General features: G+C 37.4%; 1 protein-coding gene across 7 annotated transcripts; it reads left to right on the forward strand.

Moving 5' to 3' along the window:
- The first annotated feature begins 7122 nt into the window (after nt 1–7122).
- LOC133782105 (pre-rRNA-processing protein las1) lies at nt 7123–19160 on the forward strand. Of its 7 annotated transcripts, none has more exons than XM_062221296.1 (12): nt 7123–7252; nt 7410–7528; nt 9491–9561; nt 9655–9907; nt 10430–10623; nt 11191–11282; nt 11511–11618; nt 11917–12023; nt 12279–12334; nt 16163–16337; nt 16668–16958; nt 17910–19160. In XM_062221296.1, the coding sequence occupies exons 2-12, from the start codon at nt 7456–7458 to the stop codon at nt 18803–18805; spliced, it is 2316 nt and encodes a 771-aa protein (XP_062077280.1). In that variant the 5' UTR covers nt 7123–7252; nt 7410–7455; the 3' UTR covers nt 18806–19160. The 7 variants fall into 7 exon arrangements, with proteins under 7 accessions (XP_062077280.1, XP_062077282.1, XP_062077283.1 ...); XM_062221298.1 differs by having other exon boundaries at nt 9655–9781; nt 10385–10623; XM_062221299.1 differs by having other exon boundaries at nt 9655–9781.
- The last annotated feature ends 333 nt before the right edge of the window (nt 19161–19493 follow it).

A 19493-nucleotide genomic window follows, 5' to 3' on the forward strand; every position in this document is an offset into this window, starting at 1 on the left:
TAGACACTGGCTCTGTCCATGGTGCTAGCTCAATAACAAATTTTGTCTCTCTGTGTGTCGTCAATCCAGGTAATTCCTCTGGAAACACATCTAGGAATTCACAGACTAACCTAGTCTCTTCTGGACCCACTAGCATGACCTGAGTGGTATCCACCACGCTGGCTAGGAATCCTATGCAACCTCCTCACAATAGGTCCCTAGCCCTTAATGCTGAAATCATAGATACACGGGGTCCATGCACAGTGCCAAAAAATACAAACGGGTCCTCACCCTCAGGTTCAAAGGTTACCATCCTTTCCTTGCAGTCTATGGTTGCTCCATACTTCTCTTAATCAATCCATACCATAAATCATGTCAAAGTCGGTCATAACCAACTTTACTAGGTCAACTGACAACTTCCTATCGTTTACTATCACTAATAGTGATCTAACCCATCTCCTGGATACTACAATTTTTCCCCTAGATGACATCTTCTATAACTGGCGCACTCTGGATATGTCCTCCAGTTCCCGTTGCCACTGTGGTGGCCAATCCGTACACCCCGTGGCTCTTATTAGGGCCAGAAGCCAACACAATATCCGAGGTCTTCCTTTTCTGGCCACTAGGGCCTCTGCCCCTACCAGATCATGTAAAAGGAGGTTCCATTCTCCCGATATCCCTTCTGGTCGCACTCTCGCGCCAAATCTTGTTCTTAGTGCCCTCTGCAGTAGAGGCTCTTTTCACATCTTGAGCGTATGTTGTCACTCCAGGTACTATTGTAATTATGACATCCCGGGCTATCATAGACCGTAGCCCCTGAAGGAATCTTTCCTTCCTTATCCCATAGGTGGGCACCAAGTCTGCAGTGAACTTGGCTAATCTATCAAACCTTAGTACATACTTTGCCTCTATCATATTCCCTTGCAACCATTTACTGAACTCTTTAGCTTTTGTAGTCCTAATTGTTTCATTATAATACTATGCATTGAATTGAGTTCTAAACTTTTCCCAATCCAAGGTATTAATGCCCCTAGATGGGGATACTACCTCCCATCAGATTCGGGCATCCTCCCAAAACACAAACATGGCATAGGCCACTCTCTCGTTTCCCACCATCCTCATAAAGTCTAAGATGGATGTGATCATGCTCATCCACTATTCTGCCTTGAGTGGATCTGCGCTACCCTAAAAAACAAGAGGGTGCTGCTTCCTGAACCGTTCATATAACAATTCCCAACGGTTCTCTATCCCTGACTGCTATTGTACGACTGGTACTGTAACAACAGGTGGGGCCTCTGACGCAGCGTAACCTGTCAGAACCTACTATTGCCTCAACTGGCGAATCTCTTGTTCCTGCCTTTGTAACCTAGCTTGCATATCAACAAGCACCTGTTGCCAATTTTTAGGAGTTGGCGGAAGGGTATGACCCTAATTATCATTTTCGGCTTGTATTCCATGGCTGGCTTGCAGATCTGACTGCCCTAGAAGCATACTTCCAAACGTGTGCCTTGTTACAGTAACTAATTCAACCAATTAGGTAGTAATAACTAAACCTCTTGCCACCCTACGGCTCAAGGCCGAACAAACAAATGTTCACACTAAACAATCATGCTAGTAAGCATGTCAATCCATATTCATATCCAAACATGGTGCTAATAAGCACTTCCTAACATTTATAACAAGTAACGGTGCTAATAAGCATTTTCTAGCACTCATAAATAATGAATGATGCTAATAAGCATCTCCTGACATTTACAGACAAATAGAGATGATAATAGGCCTTTCTTTAACATTTAACAGTGCTAATAAGCATTTCCTAACATACATGTATCTATAACAATGCTAATGAGCATGTCCATATAACGATGCTAATAAGCGCTTCCTTTTGCATTCATAAGCAATGCCAATGCTAATAAGCATCCTGATACTCTCACACATATACAGTCATGCCAATAAGCATGGTGATTCATATTCATGCTTTAACAAAGTTCTAATAAGCACGTTCTTAACATTCATATACATAACATAATGCTATTAAACATTTCTAACATTCAAAAGAAATAATGATGCTAATAAGCATCTCTTGGCATACATGCACATATAGCAGCGCTAATAAGCGTTTCTGACCTTCAAAAGTAATAATGATGCTTATAAGCATTCCTACAACATTTACAAGTGACTTTTGTGCTAATAAGCACATCTTTAACATGCATACAACAATCAAGGGCCAAGCCCTATTAGAATAGCTCATGCTTTCTATTTAAACAAGTAGGTAAGGCATATGTACTTCATTTAAGCAATTGCACACATAACCATATTAATAGTTACAAAACCCTGAGTCGAGCTTGTCTTTAGCGGCAAGTGTACATGCCCAGTCCATCATCAGGAACCCTAAAACCTTGGCAGCTCTGATACCAAGTTGTAACGCCCTGCTAATTAGGGTCAGTTACCATGTGTGTTTAAATAGTGCGAGACTCGCTAGACGAGTCATTTGAACTAGAACGTGTGATTAAGCCACTAAAGGTTCATGTATTAAAAATCTTGGTCAAGGAATAAACATTTCTTTTAAAAGACAAATGTAGATTTCACATGGGATCCCAAAATACAAGTTTAAAAACTCGTTTACAACTCAAGGATTACAAAATAAGTTGACCTAAGCAGCAAACAGGGTCCAACCCTAATTCCTCTACAATACCTCAGTTGTGGCAGTTGAGCAGACTCCATATGTACACATTGCCCCTAACGCTCTCCAACTCATGGCTGGCCAAGGTTCTCCTTACCCTTACCTGCACCACTAAGCACCCATGAGCCAAAAGACTCAGCAAGAAAACACATTAACAAATTCAGATAGTCCACAAATATAACAGCATGCTCAACAGTAATAACTAGAACCAAGCATACACATTGTACAAGCAAGTGACCATAGGGTCACACAAGTGTGTGTCGCACTCCCGCTCATTCCTATAACATCTAAGCCAGTCAAGTGCATAATGCACTCCTGTTCATTCCTATGGCATCCGAGCTAGTCAAGTGCATGATGCACCCCCGTTCATTCCTATGGCATCTGAGCCAGTCAAGTGCATACTGCACTCCCAGGGTGGCTTAGCCATAACGACCTGTGCTCAATGCGCATAATGCCGATCACGGCTCATAAGTCGAACCTTGCAAACCCTCGACTCATAAGTCGAGCCTTGTGAACTCTCGACTCATAAGTTAAGCCTTGTAAACCCTCGACTTATAAGTCGGGCCTTGTAATTCTTCGACTTATAAGTCGGCCTTGTAAATCCTCGACTTATAAGTCGGCCTTGTAAATCCTCGACTTATAAGTCGAGCCTTACTCCTCGACTCATAAGTCGAACCCCTTTTAATCCCTCATGTTGAGCCCCTGTAGTCCCTTGGCTTATAAGCCGAGCCATTTTTGTCCATTGGCTTATAAATCGAGCCCCTTTTTAATCAAATATACCCTCGATTAGCAAGCCAAGCTCTTGGTTAGGTGCAACAGACAGACTTCTGACTTATAAGCTGAACCTCCTAGCCGGGAACAGACATACATATAATACATTCATCATACACAGATACAACACATTACAATGTACTTACACAGGTATACACATGCATAATTATAATCATGCTCATTAGTTGGGCCCGAGCCCTAATCATAATACATTTAACAGCTGGGCCAAGCCCCAATCATATTACATTTAATAGTTGGGCCAAGGCCCAATCATAATACGTTTGATAGGAGGGCCGAGCCCTAATCATAATACATTCGATAACGGGGTTTACCCCTAATCATAATACACTCAACAACGGGGCCTAGCCCTAATCACATATCTCACGCATCAGGTGCAGTTTTCTTACCTTTGGTCCAAGCACAAGCAAGCATGACCCCCGAGAATGATCCTCTCCCGAGCCCTAGTGGTAACTTAGTCACAACCCACAAATAACATTCTCATTACTATTCGATTCCATAGTAGAACTTGGGACCAATCACGTGCTCTCGGGACCTCCAATTCCCCTACACTGGGTGGTGAAATCGTCCCTTAAGCCCTTGGACCTATGCCCTAAAAATACAAAAATCAAGGGCCTTGAAAATGGCCTAGCATTGTGGCACAGCCTTACAGGCGCCACGACACACACCCAGGGCCCTCTGCCCTAGATCATCCCAGCGCTGCAGCTCGAAAGAATAGGGTCGCGACGCCCCTACGGAAACCCAGAAAATTGGGTTTCCCACCATTTTTCCTTAAGCCAAAGCTCCCAAATCTCGTCCCAAACTTGCCTTAAAGTCCCAAATGATTTTAAAACCCCAAACAACACACCATAAGTAGTACAAACACCTCAAATACGAAGCTCAATCTCTAACCCAGATCAAAACCCAATCATTGGTTTAAAATTCTGCAAAAACTTAAGCCACATCTGAGATTTACCAAGAAAACAGAGCAATACCTCACCTTAAAGAAGAATCACAACCTTTAGGTTGTTCTACTTCACACCTAGCTTCAATCCTCCATGTTCTGAGCCTCTCCTCCTCAAAATTCAACAAAATCCCCAAGTGCTAGAGAGAGAGAGAGAAGAAGAAGAAGCTGAGAATGTGTTTTCCTTAGTGTTCTATTTTCCCTTGAAACATTCTACTACTTAAGTCACTCCAACCTGGCAAAAGACCAAATCACCCCTTTGCCCTTAGCCTACCTTCTAAAGCTCTCGAGGGCAAGACCGTCCTTAGCCATTTTTTTTTCTCGCTAATCATAATTAACGTCTCATAAATTCCCGTTATCTCTAATTTCTTCAAATGATTACCAAATAATTTCCCATTACCCGATAAATCCCGATAATGTGCTAAATTACTAAAATACCCCTAGGCTCATCCCGAGCCGGGTATTTGACCCCGCTATGACTAAACTGCTAACTTGCCCCGTAGGATCACCTCGTGCTAGATAACCCAAATATATCCACATAATAATGTGGTCACACTCATATACCATACATATATTCAAATATGCCATCAATGATCAAAGTTACGAAAATGTCATTCTAATAATAAATGGGCACACATGCATGCTTAATACACCTAAACATGCCAATATAGTCATATTATAATATAACTCACGTAACTCATATAATAACCTGCTCACAACACATAAGCACTCAATTAATTCAATTATTGCATCCCTGCCCCTAATCCAGGCACCAAGCCACATTAGGGAATTTGGGGCGTTACAGTGTTCGTGGGTCTCCGTGCGGTCTTCAAATCTGAAAGAAATAGACATGGGTGTGATGTGATTGTGCTACAAAAGTGACTGAGATTGAGAGAGAGAAGAGAGCTTTATGAGATGAGAAGGGAGTTAGAAAATCTGGTAGGGGTATTTTCGATAATGAGGCAAAGTTTAGCATCAATTTTACATGGTGCCAAGATTGAGAATGATTTAGATTTAGGCTCCCTCATTATGCATAAAATCTCAAATTTCCCCATGTCATGTCAAGTCTAATAGTAGGGAAATTTCAAGGTATATGCCTATAATATAGTGATTTTTTTAAAATGCCAACATAAGTTACTATCCCAAATATATGACAGTTTCAATTTTTTGGACAAAAATACCCCTGACATTCAAACACTCACTTTCTCTCTCAGTCTGAACTCTCTCTCCCTCTCTCTCTCTCACGTCTCTCATTCTATCACACTCTCTCTCTCACTCTAATCTTGTAGATCTCGAAAAATATACCAAAATTAAAAAAAAAATCTAAAACAGACATTTGAGTGAAAATATATGAACCTCTAATGTTTTTCGTCAAATTTCAGTATAGAGCATAGAAATTGCATCGAAAAAACATCGTTTTCACCAAAAATCAAGTTTTTATGATTGCATCGCAAAAGCATTGAACACTATCGATTTTGCATCGAAAAAACATCATTTTGGCCAAAAAATAAGTTTTCATGATTGCATCGCAAAAGCATCGAAACACCATCAATTTTACATCGAAAAGCATCATTTTGACCAAAAATCAAATTTTCACGATTGCATCGCAAAAGTATCAAAACACCATCGATTTGGCATCGAAAAAGCATCATTTTGACCAAAAATCAAATTTTCACGATTGCATCGCAAAAGCATCGAAACACATCGATTTTGCATCGAAAAGGCATCGTTTTGGCAAAAAATAAAGTTTCATGATTGCATCACAAGAGCATTGAAACACCATCAATTTTGCATCGAAAATGCATCGCTTTGGCAAAAAAAAAAAATCAAGTTTTCATGATTGCATCCCAAAAGCATCGAAACACCGTTGATGCAAAATCGATGGTGTTTCGATGCTCTTGCGATGGAATCATGGAAACTTGATTTTTGGGCAAAACGATGATTTTTCGATGCAAAATCGATAGTGTTTCGATACTTTTGCGATGCAATTATGAAAAATTGATTTTTGGCCAAAACGATGTTTTTTCGATGATGTTGCAATGCTTTTGTAATGCAATCATGAAAACTTGAGTTTTGGCCAAAACGATGCTTTTTCGATGCAAAATCGATACAATTTCAATGTTCTGCACTTAAATTTTACAAAATCTTTGGAGGTTTATATCTTTTTACTCAAATGTCTGTTTCAGATATATTTTTTTAATTTTTGTATTTTTTCGAGATCTACAAAATTAGATCATGTAAAATCTTGAAATTTGTATGTAGAATATACAATTTTGATAATTGCATTTTGAATCATTAAAACATAAAAACAAAATGAAGATAAAGATTCGATGGGATGCTTCAATGGTGATAAAATGTGGTGGCGCCAATAGGGAGGACAGTGGTAATGTAGCGATAACGTGCGGAGGTGGTGCTCTGCTGCTGTGGGGAGGTTGTGGTGGGCGTGAGTGATGGAGAAGGAAGAGGGAGATAAATGTGTGTAATGTTGAATATGATATATTTAGGCCTATTTTCAAATAAGAGAGGTATTTTTGTCTAAAATATATGAAGGGTATATTAGTGAAAAGATTCTTTATGTTGTCATATTAAAAAATTTCACAATATTATTACGCATAGAATATAAAATTTCCCTAATAGTATTGCTTGGAAGGGTTGCTTTTTTTTTTTTTGAGAAATAATTTTTAAGGTGCTTATTACACATTCTGTCCTTATAATATGACTATGAGTATTATTATTATTATTTATTAAAATAATACATACACGTTTTTTACTATTGCTATAAAGTATAAACCCGAATGAATATTTATCTAAAACCCTACAAATATGTTCTTCTAATCTACTCCTCCCTTTTCTTCTTGGTGAGCTATCGATTGTTTTTTGCTTGATTTTCTTATGGATTCTACTTTTGATATCGCTATTTGTTATCATTCATATATCTATATATTTGGTTGCTTATCAAGTCCTGTGGTGAAAGCTACAAACCCTAATCTTCCAAATTCCCCATTGATTGTTCAGTAACGCCGGCCTGATGGCCCCCTTTCAAAGGTAAAACAAAGCAAAGATGTCCAAGCTTGACGATGGAAAAGACGAAAGAACGGACCTGAAGAATATTATGAAAGATATTGAGCTTTTGGGTATGGCTTAATTTCGCCTCTTTTCTTTAGAAAATTTTTGGTCGTTGAAATGAGATTCGTTTCATGAGTGATTACTAAATACTAATTTTCCTTAATTATATAGTTCTGATTATATGGTCTTACTTGCTGGTTTAGGTGGAATCTCACTCTCTTACACCTTAATTGCTCATAATGATCTTTTTACAATTGTTTACTTCAGTTTCTAATATTAACGAACTTTTGTTGACTAGACATCTCCATTTGAGAACCACGAAATCTTCACGCTATTTATTTTATTGAATTGAAACCATAATAAATTTTTTAATTATATTTTAGTGGAAAAATTCTTTGAATGAACTTAGAGCTAGGTAAAGGGATTATTAGAAGGTTTTTAAGTTAGAGGGGATTTGTTATTTTATTTAACAACGTGCCTATTGGGGTGCAACACAAAATGAGTTGATCTCTGTTTTCTATTAGGCTCTTTTTGGTGGCAGTAGTGGCTTGGTTTTGGTTTTGTTAGGTTTTAAAAGAACCCTCAAAACTTGTATGATTGATTAACAGAAATAATACCAGGCATAATACACTGACAGTACTAGGAAGAACTATTACATAATACACTGCCAATTTTTTGTAAGATCAGAAAATGAAACCTCTTTAAATTTTTACATTGAATAACCAGTAACCACACAGCAATCCATAGCCTATCCTTATCCCACTAAGCAAACTGGATTTGCTTGGAGCAAAATAAGCCTCAACAGATGCATAATGCCTTGTGAGCACCTAATCTAAGCGAAGTGCCTTTTTTGTTTTTTGATAAGGAAGGAAAAAAAAACAGATCACACCAATCTGGGGAGATCTCCATGTAAGGTCGCCTTTTTTGAAGGGTTTCGTTTGTGTTTAGCTTGCCCAAGGACGGGGCTGCCAACTTCCAAATGTAGGTTTTTGAAAGAGTATGGAGTATGATGGGTTTGACCTTTCTGTTGCCAAAGCAAAGGCCTAACCAATAGAAAGGACAGAGACTGTGTTAGGTGAAATACAGAATCACATGGAATGTCTTGGTTTCTTCATGAGTTTCTGTATTGAATTTGCTTATAGAGAAGTATGTAACAGTCATATTTGCTTGCTTATAGAGAAGCAACTAGTGCAATGTAATATTGTAGTTGATTTCTACCATTTAGGATCGTATTCATGTCAGCTTAATTGCTGGGAAAATTAAGAGAAAACTGATTGATGTTTTGAAGAGACTTGTTAACTTTAGCTTAATTTGTATTTGGTCCAAGTGTCGTTATTTGGTATATCAGGGTCCAGAAACGTTGATTACTTCCAACTTTAATTTTTATTTACCAAAATGATTTATTTCTTTTGTTCTTTTAATTGGACAAAAATCTTTGATAAGATTACTTTTCGAAGAAAGAAAAGATTACCTGTAAAAAACACGTTTTGCATGTTTTTGAACTGATATAGACATAACCATAAGATGTGTAGTTTACAATAGTGAAGATGTTTGCTTGCTTCACTTTGCACTTCTATTACTAGTGTGATTAATCTCAAGCCATTATTAAGCAGCATCGTTTTATTGTGTCAACATTCTCTTGGAAATTAAACCTCAGATGCTTGGGAATGCATAAACAAAAAGGCACATTTTAATGGAATGTTTTGAAAATCATGTGGCTCTTAACTATATACCAATGATTCGTAGCATCATATAGATGTTTTGCTTTTACTGCATGATGCATATGTATTCATCAGCTTTAGGATTCAAGGGTGTAGAAGTTTCTGATTTGTAAGACTGACAGAATATCATATCTAGAACTAATGCAGTAATTTTCTTCTAACTCTGGTGTCTGAAAAGTAATTAGATGGATTGTTAGAAATAGAATACCTTTGAATTTTCTTAAATTATGTATATCTGATTCGTCATTGTTTCATCTGCTGATTTGTCCAAGATATAATGATATCCTAACCTTAACTTTTCCATGTAAGGTTACTCGCATATGACATGGAAAGAAAAGAAGGCATTTGAGAATAGGAAGGTGGCTTCCCTTGGTGGTAAGGTATGGTGAACATTCCCCTGTTTTATGCAGAAAGCATTGAACTTTGCAGTGTAGCAAATTTAGCACTGGCACTAACTGCTATAGTTTTTTTAGAGGTTGATTCTCGGTAGGTTTTGTGGGAGTTCTAGTGGGAACTCTGGCAGTGGTGTGAAAAGATCCGAAGTGAAGCGTCGGCCAGAGGACAGGGTTCTGAAGTCAAGTCAAGGTGTTTTTAGAAAAGGTATACTTGATGTAAAGCATTTGTTGAGTCAAAATCCATCCAGAGGGACTGAACCTTCCACTCGTATGTTCAATAAAGGAAAAAAGAATGGAAATGGAAATGGCAAAGGGAAGAGTGGTGGTGGTGGTATGAAATTTGATCTATAAGTGTCACTATTCAATAGACATTAACTCAAAAAAATGCTAGGATAATTCTTGTTTATGCATCATCTAGTTGTAACACAGTGCTAAGCACAAAATAATATAATTTTGATTTTGTTTTGCCTTGTATAACTTTAAAGAGTATTCTTTGTATTATGCACCAATTTTGCCAGTTTAATGAATAACTAGAGTTGGCTAAAATGGGAAATGAAGTACCCATTTGGTACATGCAACCAGGAGGATCCTTATTTAATGTTTGTTATTAACTCCAGACAAGGAAAAATAATTAAGATTGTGTTAGTTTTGTGGGATTATTTATTGTATCACTGTGATTATTAACTTCACTCTCAAAAGTGTAGTGGGTGGGTCTGTCTTCAATTACATTTCCACTTCTGCCACACAAAAAATTACTATTAACACTTAAATTACAAGTTTTTTTGCTGGAACACTTAGCATTTATCAGTTTCAGGAGAATTGACTCAGAGAGTATCTATATATATATATAAAGGTTTGGTAATGGAGTCCATATTAGCATTCGAAGAGGAGCAGAGAGAATTTCAACAGCAGGAAATATCATCAACGCTGTCCTCATCTTCGTATGGTCTCAAATTGGTGCCTTGGATGAGCTGGGAAGAATGGCTCTTCGTCTATGATTCTCTCTTCTCTGATTCCCTCCACGCAGTTTCTTCTGCTCTTAGAAAGGTAAGACTCTTGCTATGTCGACTATCTATGCATTTACATACAAATACACTGGTAAACTAGGGTTATGGAGAGACAGTTCAACGATAATCTATTGAAGAGCCTTGAGCTGAGGTATTTTTTTTTTTCACCAAAAGCTAGTAGAAAATCACCATCACATTTGAACCCACTTGAGCATTTTGTTAGAAGAAAAAACCAGGCTTAAAAAACAAGTGAAAGGGAAAAGGACAGGGTGCCTTTTCAAAGGCTTCAAATTCCTGGATGGAATTTGTAGTTCACAAGGCAGGCTGGCAAGGCTGAAAATCTTAGTTTTCGTAAAGGGACAATGAGACAGAGATAGATAGATATAGGGTGATCATGGTTATAAAATTAGAAAGTCAAGGAGCAAACTGATGTGCTTACTATTTTTTTTTTGTCAGGACTGTTTTTTTTTTCTTTTCATGTTGAGTTGTATTATTTATCTAGCATTGGTTCATGATGGTACTGGCAGTGGTTTATGGGATTGAGATATGGGACATATGTTGTGTGTCAATATGTATTATAATATAATTGGTTGCTCTTGGATATCAGATATCAACATGGGGAAGCAGAGGTTGTCTTCCTGTTACAATTGAAGTTACGGCTTCGATCATTGAAATTCAAATGAGAGATCCTCATTTTAGGTACTTGTTTTGGTTTTCCATTTCACAGACCTATTACCTGTTTGAATCGTTGTCCTAATATTGTTGCTACTTGTAGATCTTTTATTTCAATCATTTTAGATTGTTTGGGCTCTGTGCCAATATTTATGCTTTTCCTTTTCATAAATCTGTTTTTTTATTTATTTATTATATATATAATGGCTAAGGCTAACAATTGATTAAGGTAATCTATTTTATTTGTGAATTTAGAAAGGACCAAACTATCGATGCTTCAAATAAAAATAGAGCAAATCAAGGTTTTGATGATTCACTTTCAGACGAAATGCTGGCTATGCTGTATTGCATGGCAATCATGAGGTGAGGATCCTTGTCTATTTGATTGTTCACTAGTTCATTGGCAGGTGCCTAAAGTGGATGTTATGAGTGAAATGAAACATATCAATGATCACATATTGGAATAATGCCGAGAAAATAAGAGATGCAATGCTGACTTGATGCTTTTCCATAATTTTTTCATAGTAGTGGCAAAATGAGTCGCTTTTTGTGTGCTTCTATTTTTAAGTTTTCACATACATCTTGCTTAATTTTGTTGTCTTTTTTGTTTGTTTGTATGTGCATGGGTGGATTGGGCTCACATGTTTGTCTCTTTTTGAAGGCTTGTCAATGGTGTTGTTGAGAAAACACGTAAGCAATGTGAGGTTTCGATTGCTGTGGCTGCTGATGCCATTAATATGCCACGTACATTGATTGATATTCGTCATGGTAAGTGACTTCTTTTTCTCCTCTCTTTTGAGTCACTTTCCTTTGGTAACCAACTTAATTAAGTCTTAACTAACATTCAAAAAAACCCAATTAACTTTGTAAGCTGCACTATACTTAAAATGTAAATGATTTTTTGAACACCTCATTCTTTATTGTAGTATGATGATAGAGAATGTAAAATCCTGTGACTTTCTCATATTAGTTTTTCCAGTTTTAAAGGTTTAATTTTTTACCTTGGCATTTTTATCATTGTAGAGGGTTCACATCGTGAGCTTCCTGCACTTCAGATAGTTCGTAGTGCCTCGGTTAAGGTATGCTTCTTTGGAATCAGAAAATAAATGTTGCTCAATAGTTCTTATTCTTCTTAATAATGCCTTTTTGTTTTATAAAGCTAATATAATTAACGATCAATTTTTACTTATATTGAGATGAAAAAACTTGCTACCATTGTTACCCGCATCTTTAAACTATTTGGATGGTGTGCTAGAATATAGTTTGTATCCATTGATAAGATTATGGTAGGTACATGGCAGATTTTTTTTTTTGAAAAAGAGACGGAGGTCAAAGATGACCTCTCTCAATAACATTGAGAGCCCTCACTTATGGCGAAGGAATACTGTGGTAACGAAACTATAAAACAAGGCCCAGAAGACTAACCCACTTCCCAAAATTTGTTACAGCCACAAACTAACCCACTCCCTACAAAGATCCATAAAAGAAACCCCCTCAAAACCTCTTGATCTATACACCCAAGTAGCAACCCAGAATTTGATCTTATCCTAGAGAACCTCCACTGAACAAGAGGAGTCTTCAAAAATCCTGCTATTTCTGTCCAGCCAAATTGCCCAAAAAGTCACCAGCACAGTACTCTGCCATAAACGAGCCATCCTCTTTCCTTCCTCTAAATGGCACATGAACAATTGAGAACAAGAAGAAGGCATACACCAAGACCCCAAACTCGGCAAACACTTTAACCTACACATTCCAAGTAACAGAACACTCAAGAAATAAATGACGATTTGACTCCCCCACATTTTACAGCACACACCAATTTGGCGACAAATAGTGAAAAAGCCTTCTCCTCTGCAAGTTAACATGGACATTTAACTTATCCAAGAATAACAACCAGCCAAACAATTTAACTTTTGAGGGAGCGACACTCTTCCATAATTTCTTAGTCCAAGACACCTCCTGGCCTAAATGAGGGTAGCTCAAACTATGAAAGGCAGACTTGCAATTGAACACTCCCCTGTTGTCTGGAATCCAATGCCTCCTGTCCTCCAATATTGACGAAAGATCCACAAACTGAAGCAAGTGCAACAACTGAACCAAACTAGGGACCTCCCTATCAAACAAATTCCTCTTGAAATGCAATTCCATCCTAGGCCGCTTGAACTCCTTTCACCTTCCGATACTGCTAGATTGTTAATCAAACAATTCTCGGCCATGGACACCAAAAATAAATTAGGGAATTGCGACTTTAAGGAAACATCACCATTCCAGACATCCTTCCAAAAATGAATCCTATCCCCCCTCCCCACCTTAAAACAGACCAATCGCTTATAATCCCCATACAAAGTCGAGATATCTCTCCAAGGACCACGAGCTGACATTCTCCCCCCACAACCCGTATCCCAATGGCCACCATCTACACCATTACCTACTCTTCACCACCCTATGCCATAAAGCCTTACTTTCTAAAGGAAGAGTCAACTTGCCACCTCGTGACTAAAAACACTCTTCCATCCATCCAACCGTTTATCACATTTAGAAATAACAGGCTCCCAAAACACTTTGGAACAAGAGGAAGCCCCCAAAGGAAGGCCCAAGTACTGAATTGGCCATTGGCCCACTTCACAACCTATCTCACTAGCCCAACGATCCGCTAACTGGCAGGTTAATCCCCAACAGCTGACATTTCTGCATATTTATAGATAATCCAGACACAACACTAAAGACCTTTAGGATGTCCAGGAGCACAACCAAGGAATCCTCATCGTTAGCAAAGAAAATCGTATCATCTGCAAACTGAAGATGATTGACATCAACTCTATCATTACCCGCTGAAAAACCTCTAAAAGCCGAAGCACTTTTAGCCTTATCAATCATTCTACCCAATACATCCACCACCAAAGTAAACAAGAAAGGGGACAAGGAATCCCCTTGACGAAGACCCCTCGAACCCTTAAATTTTCCCCTAGGGCGACCATTTAAAAACACAGAGAAAGACACAGAAGACAGGCATCCTTGCACCCACCTCCTCCATACTTCACCAAGCCCTTTCTTATCCAGAACAAAATCCAAGAAGCCTCAATCCACACAATTGTAAGCTTTTGGAATATCAATTTTAATCACCCAACCCTTTCTGCCCTCTCCTGCACTCCTCTATCGCCTCATTTGCGACTAAAATTGTGTCCAAAATCTGCCTACCCTCCACAAAAACTCCATGAGTTTCTGCTATTGTGTCTGACAGAACTCCTCGAAGTCTGTAAGCCAACACTTTTGATATAATTTTATACAGACTAGTGACAAGACTAATAGGCCTGTAATCCCTCACTCGACAACTTTTTATTTTCTTAGGAATAAAGCAAATATAGGTTTCATTGAACCTTCCATGAATAACTCCATCAGTGAAAAAACCTTGAAAAACTTCCAAAAGATCACATTTCACAATATCCCAATTGTTCTGATAAACTGCCATAGAAAAGCCATCTGGCCCTAGGGCCTTACACCCATCGCAATCAAACATCGCCTGTCTTATCTTTTCCTCAAAGAAAGGCCGCTCAATTAAAGAAGCTAAGACAAACTGAATAAGAAACCAAGAGATCCCATCCACCCCAATCCAATCTCTAAAGACCGAAGAATACAAAGAAGAATAAAATCCCACAATAGCCTTTTCAACATCAGCGTCATTATCCAAAACAGTTCCATCCTTTTCCTCAACCCTTGAAATAAAGTTTCTAGCTTTTCGAGCACTGAGAATACTATAAAAAAGTTTGGAATTAGCATCTCCTTCCCTGGCCCATTAACACTTCACCTTAAGCCAAACACTTCTCTCTTCTTCAAAAACAATCTGCTGCCATGGATCGTTCCATGTGAAAATGGTCATTCCACAATCCCCCTCCTCTATTCTATCTTCAGCAAACAATCTCCTTTCCAGCAACTATTTAAGCGCTTTCCTAGACCCAAAGACTTCCTGACTCCACTCCTTTATTTTATCTCTGACCAAGACTAATTTTGACATAAAACGAAAACCCGACCAACCTTGCACCTTTGCCGACAATTCTGAAAACTGCTAGAAAAGTCCTTATGCTCTAGCCAAGAATTATCAAATTTGAACGGACTTGGCCCCCAAGGAGGGCTAGAATCTAACACAATCGGGCTATGATCCAACACAACACGAACCAACACTTCTTGACGAACAAAAGAATAAATATACCTGACCATGACGGAGTGTACAGGAATCTATCCAGTCTACATCAAATAGGCTTTTGTCTATAGGTGTAAAATTGAAAGGTTGTGTATTTCAAATAAAAACTAATTACAGACTACCTTGAATTTTGAAAGCCTGGTTCAGTCCCTGAAATAAAGCTCCACGATGCCTTCCCAAAAATTAGTCATCCCCTCTCACGCTCGGTAAAATTCTTTTAGTTCTTATTCTGACGATCACATGAGATCTACCGCCCAATTATCAACATGAGAATAATCTTCTAAGACTTGTGTCCGTGCAAACACACTTAGCAACACCTAAGCACGACATTTAATCCAACAGGGCTGCCTTAGTAGCTTGCCCTGTTGATTCTTTTTGCGCCTAACAAAGGTAGGTAAACTTGATTGGAGGTTTGTTAGATTTTGGTAATGATATCATATTATGTTGTGAAATATTGCTTCTCTTTTCTATTTGGTGGAGAACACCTTGAATTAGTTAAAAACATTGATTATGTAACCCTTGATATTTTGAAATTTCTTTGATCAATGATTTGAATATAATAAAGGTTTATTGTAGTGGCATTCAAGTTCTTTTCTTATTTGTCTGATACATAATAATGCCTAGGCAGAATTATTACCAGCTTACAAAGTTGTAAGTGGGATTTAACTATTTGAAGGGAAGTTATATTTTGTTGTGTTGATGATTCCAGGCAGTTGATTGGTTAAAATCTTACTATTGGGAACCACAGAAGAAGGCTGTCCCATTTCAAGGTGACAGTACAACTAAGATCAGAAAAAGAATCAAGTCTAAACTCCGTGAATTGGCCTTCTGTTTGAAAGCTAAGGAGAGTCCTGAATTGTCATCTTCACCATTACAGGGAAAACGTATGTGTGAAACTTTTATTTTGCTTGGTTTATTTTATACCTACAATTACAGTGTTCTTTTCTTTAATTTTCTCTATTTGAATTAATCATAGGTCCATTGATGTGTTCTTGACTCTCAATTGGTTAGATTTATCTTCACAGGACCAAGAGATTTTTATAATTTTTTTGCTTGAACAGTATAGGAGCAGATAGTTACTAATAATATACTGAATTCTCATGTCTCATACTTAAAGCTTGATTTTTATGTCTATATGACTCTGAATGTGGGAGACTGAATTTAGCTACTGTATTTTGCATCTATTGTTGTTATACATGTGCTTTTACGTTCAGGTAACAAGAAACAGATCACGAATGTCGTCAAAAATCTTGTTGGGTTGTATTCTTCCTGTTCCTCAGAAGTTGTATCAATAGTGTTGGATTTTTTGCTTAAGACTTTAAATTCCTCACATTCAATGGAGCTTTTAGAAGACACCCAGGTTGGCCCCAGCATAGATACTTTTTTGCATGATTGGAAGCTTGTTATAACAAAGTTTTCAAATAAGCAGCCAGAATTACTCGTTGCTCTTCTTAATGCAGTTCTTGGTATGATTGAGGTCCAGGAAACCAAGAAAGATGAAATAGGTAAAGCAACTCTACTTGTGTGATGTTTTATTAGTGTCTTCTCATCATATACTGATATGCACGTTGATACATTTCATTGTGCTACTAATCAGTAAGCAATGCATTTTAATCTATGTATCAAAGGTATAAGCACATAAAGTAGTGTGCCTTCTCGAGAAAATTAGCAAAATAACCACATGTATGGAAGGTGTGTGTGTGTGTAACAGAAGTTGAGATTCTGTTCATAAATAAGGCCACAGATAGTTATGATCATAAAGGATGTTTACATAGTAGCTATATTCATTTTCTTTCAGTCATCGGATGGTTATGTTTCGCATGTGTGTGTGGCCTTATTTATGATCATAACTATCTGTGAAGTTGAAAAACAGAAGTTGACCTTGAGAGAATTATGGGTAGCTATATATATTTTCTTTCAGCCATCGTTGGATGGTTATGTTTTTGCAAATTTGTTAATTTTTTGTTTGAACAAGTACATCTTATTTTGGATAAGGCAAGTTACTTCAGTCATCTGCTGGTGACAGGATATGCAAAGCATAATTTACTAAAATTAAGCTACAGTAATACTGAAGTTGAGCACTTTAGATGCTTATTGTTTCTGATTAAATGTGATCTGTTAGAAAATTCTCCTATATTCTGTATGTGTTGGGTGACTGAAGTTTCATGTTAGATCTAAAGGGATAATAATTAAATTACTTGAGCATTTGTCCACAAAATAATATGAGATTTGGCCCATAAATATTTTCCTTGGTCGCTCATGATTGATTTGCCTTCTGAAGTTTAATAACTGACTGAATTTATGATTAGGCAGCTGTTATTGATGTTTTTATTTTCTCTTTCAAATTCTAATGAGAAATATCTCACCCCATATACTCCCAAGTTTTAAGTTATACGATTGCGTTAAGGGTCTCCATTTGTAATTCATCTTTCTTTTTCTTTGATTTTTTACTTCAGGAGGACAACTTATATCATCTGACAATAGTGCAGAGATTCACCAAGTTGAACACCTCTCTTCTCTTTTTGCATGGCTTGCTAGTAACCTCAAGGAATTAAAGCACGGTCATAAAGCTTTTAAGACTTCTTCAGCAGATGTAAAATCAACGGGAGATTCATCCTTATCAAATGCAGCACTGATGCAACTAGTGCATAAGTGTCTAGTGTTGTCAGCTTCTGGCAACAAGCAGCTCCTGGATTCGGCCATCCTTATTGCCCAGTTGATTGGAGACAACCATCTGATGAAGAAACTTAACAAAATATCCTTCCTAGTTTTGTCAAATTCAGAAATTATTGAGAATGATGTTTCTTTATTCAATTCGAAGGATCTTATCCAGCCAGATGAATCCATTTCCCAAGCTCGTGAGAAGCTTGAGTTGATAAAACATTGTCGGATCAAGGTAAAAAAAGCAAAGACTACAGATGGAGATGTAGAAATTTCAAGAAAATGGATTGTTGCAACATCTTGGAATCCATGTCCGATTGGCATGTTGCCCAACTCTTTTGGGTCCTCTGGCTGCCTTCCTGTTCTGGACTATAAAGATGATGAGAACAAGTTTCCTGAAATGTCACAAGCAAGAGAAAATTTGGTATCAAACCATTACAATGAAACGATACAACCTGACATTCCACTGTTAGATGACTTTGTTGACAAGAAGAGAAGGCGGGCAGTTGAAGATGACTGCGTATCTGATGTTGAAGATGTCTGGTCACCGCAAGGTTTTGATGATAAACTGTGGATAGGGGGGCTTTGGAAGAAATTAGTAGATGTCTCTTTGTGGGAAGGTCACAAATATTATAGCAAAGTTGAAGAGCTAGCTGCTATGAAGTTTCGGTTCAAGGAGATGCAACTTTAAAATGCTGAGTTAGATTTGGTGATGAAAATTACATCAGGATTCAGAATCTAAGGCAGTTTTGATAGATAGCAATGGGTGTTCTTCAGGGAGTTTGTCCCATATTTAAGAGGAGGCCATGATTGTTGCATGGATGAAGAGTTTTAGAGATAGCGCAAGGTTTGCATGATGAATTTGTTTTTGAGAAATCCCGTGTGAATTAATGAATTGTTACTTTATGTTAGGGTGTTTGTTTTTCCGTCTTTTTAGGTATTGGACATTAGCCACCACATATTTAGACACTTCTCTACTCAATTGCCTCAAACGATTTATCATAATATTCGTCATTTGATGTGTAATAAAATGTTAAATTTATGAAGTGTAAAATTAATATTTTTGAAAAAGAAAAATGATAGAATTTAGAAGAAAATCTTAATTTCAAACATTTCTTTTATAAAAAGCTAGTCAGTGTGTGGTTGGTTGGAGCTAAAAAAATGGATGAAAAGGAATGGTTGTAAATTATTTAGGAGTTTTTTTATAATTAATTTTTTTGTTTGTTTTTTCATTGTTGTACCATTCCTATTTTTTTTCTTTAAAAATGTGATTTTCAAAGATTTTTAATTACAAAATATAGTTTTAAAAAAGCAATCAAAAAGTAACTAGATATCAACCTGATATCTATAGTTTTCACTTATGACACGTGGTATGGCCA

Source organism: Humulus lupulus, chromosome 6 (assembly GCF_963169125.1).
Source record: "Humulus lupulus chromosome 6, drHumLupu1.1, whole genome shotgun sequence".
Taxonomy (NCBI): domain Eukaryota; kingdom Viridiplantae; phylum Streptophyta; class Magnoliopsida; order Rosales; family Cannabaceae; genus Humulus; species Humulus lupulus.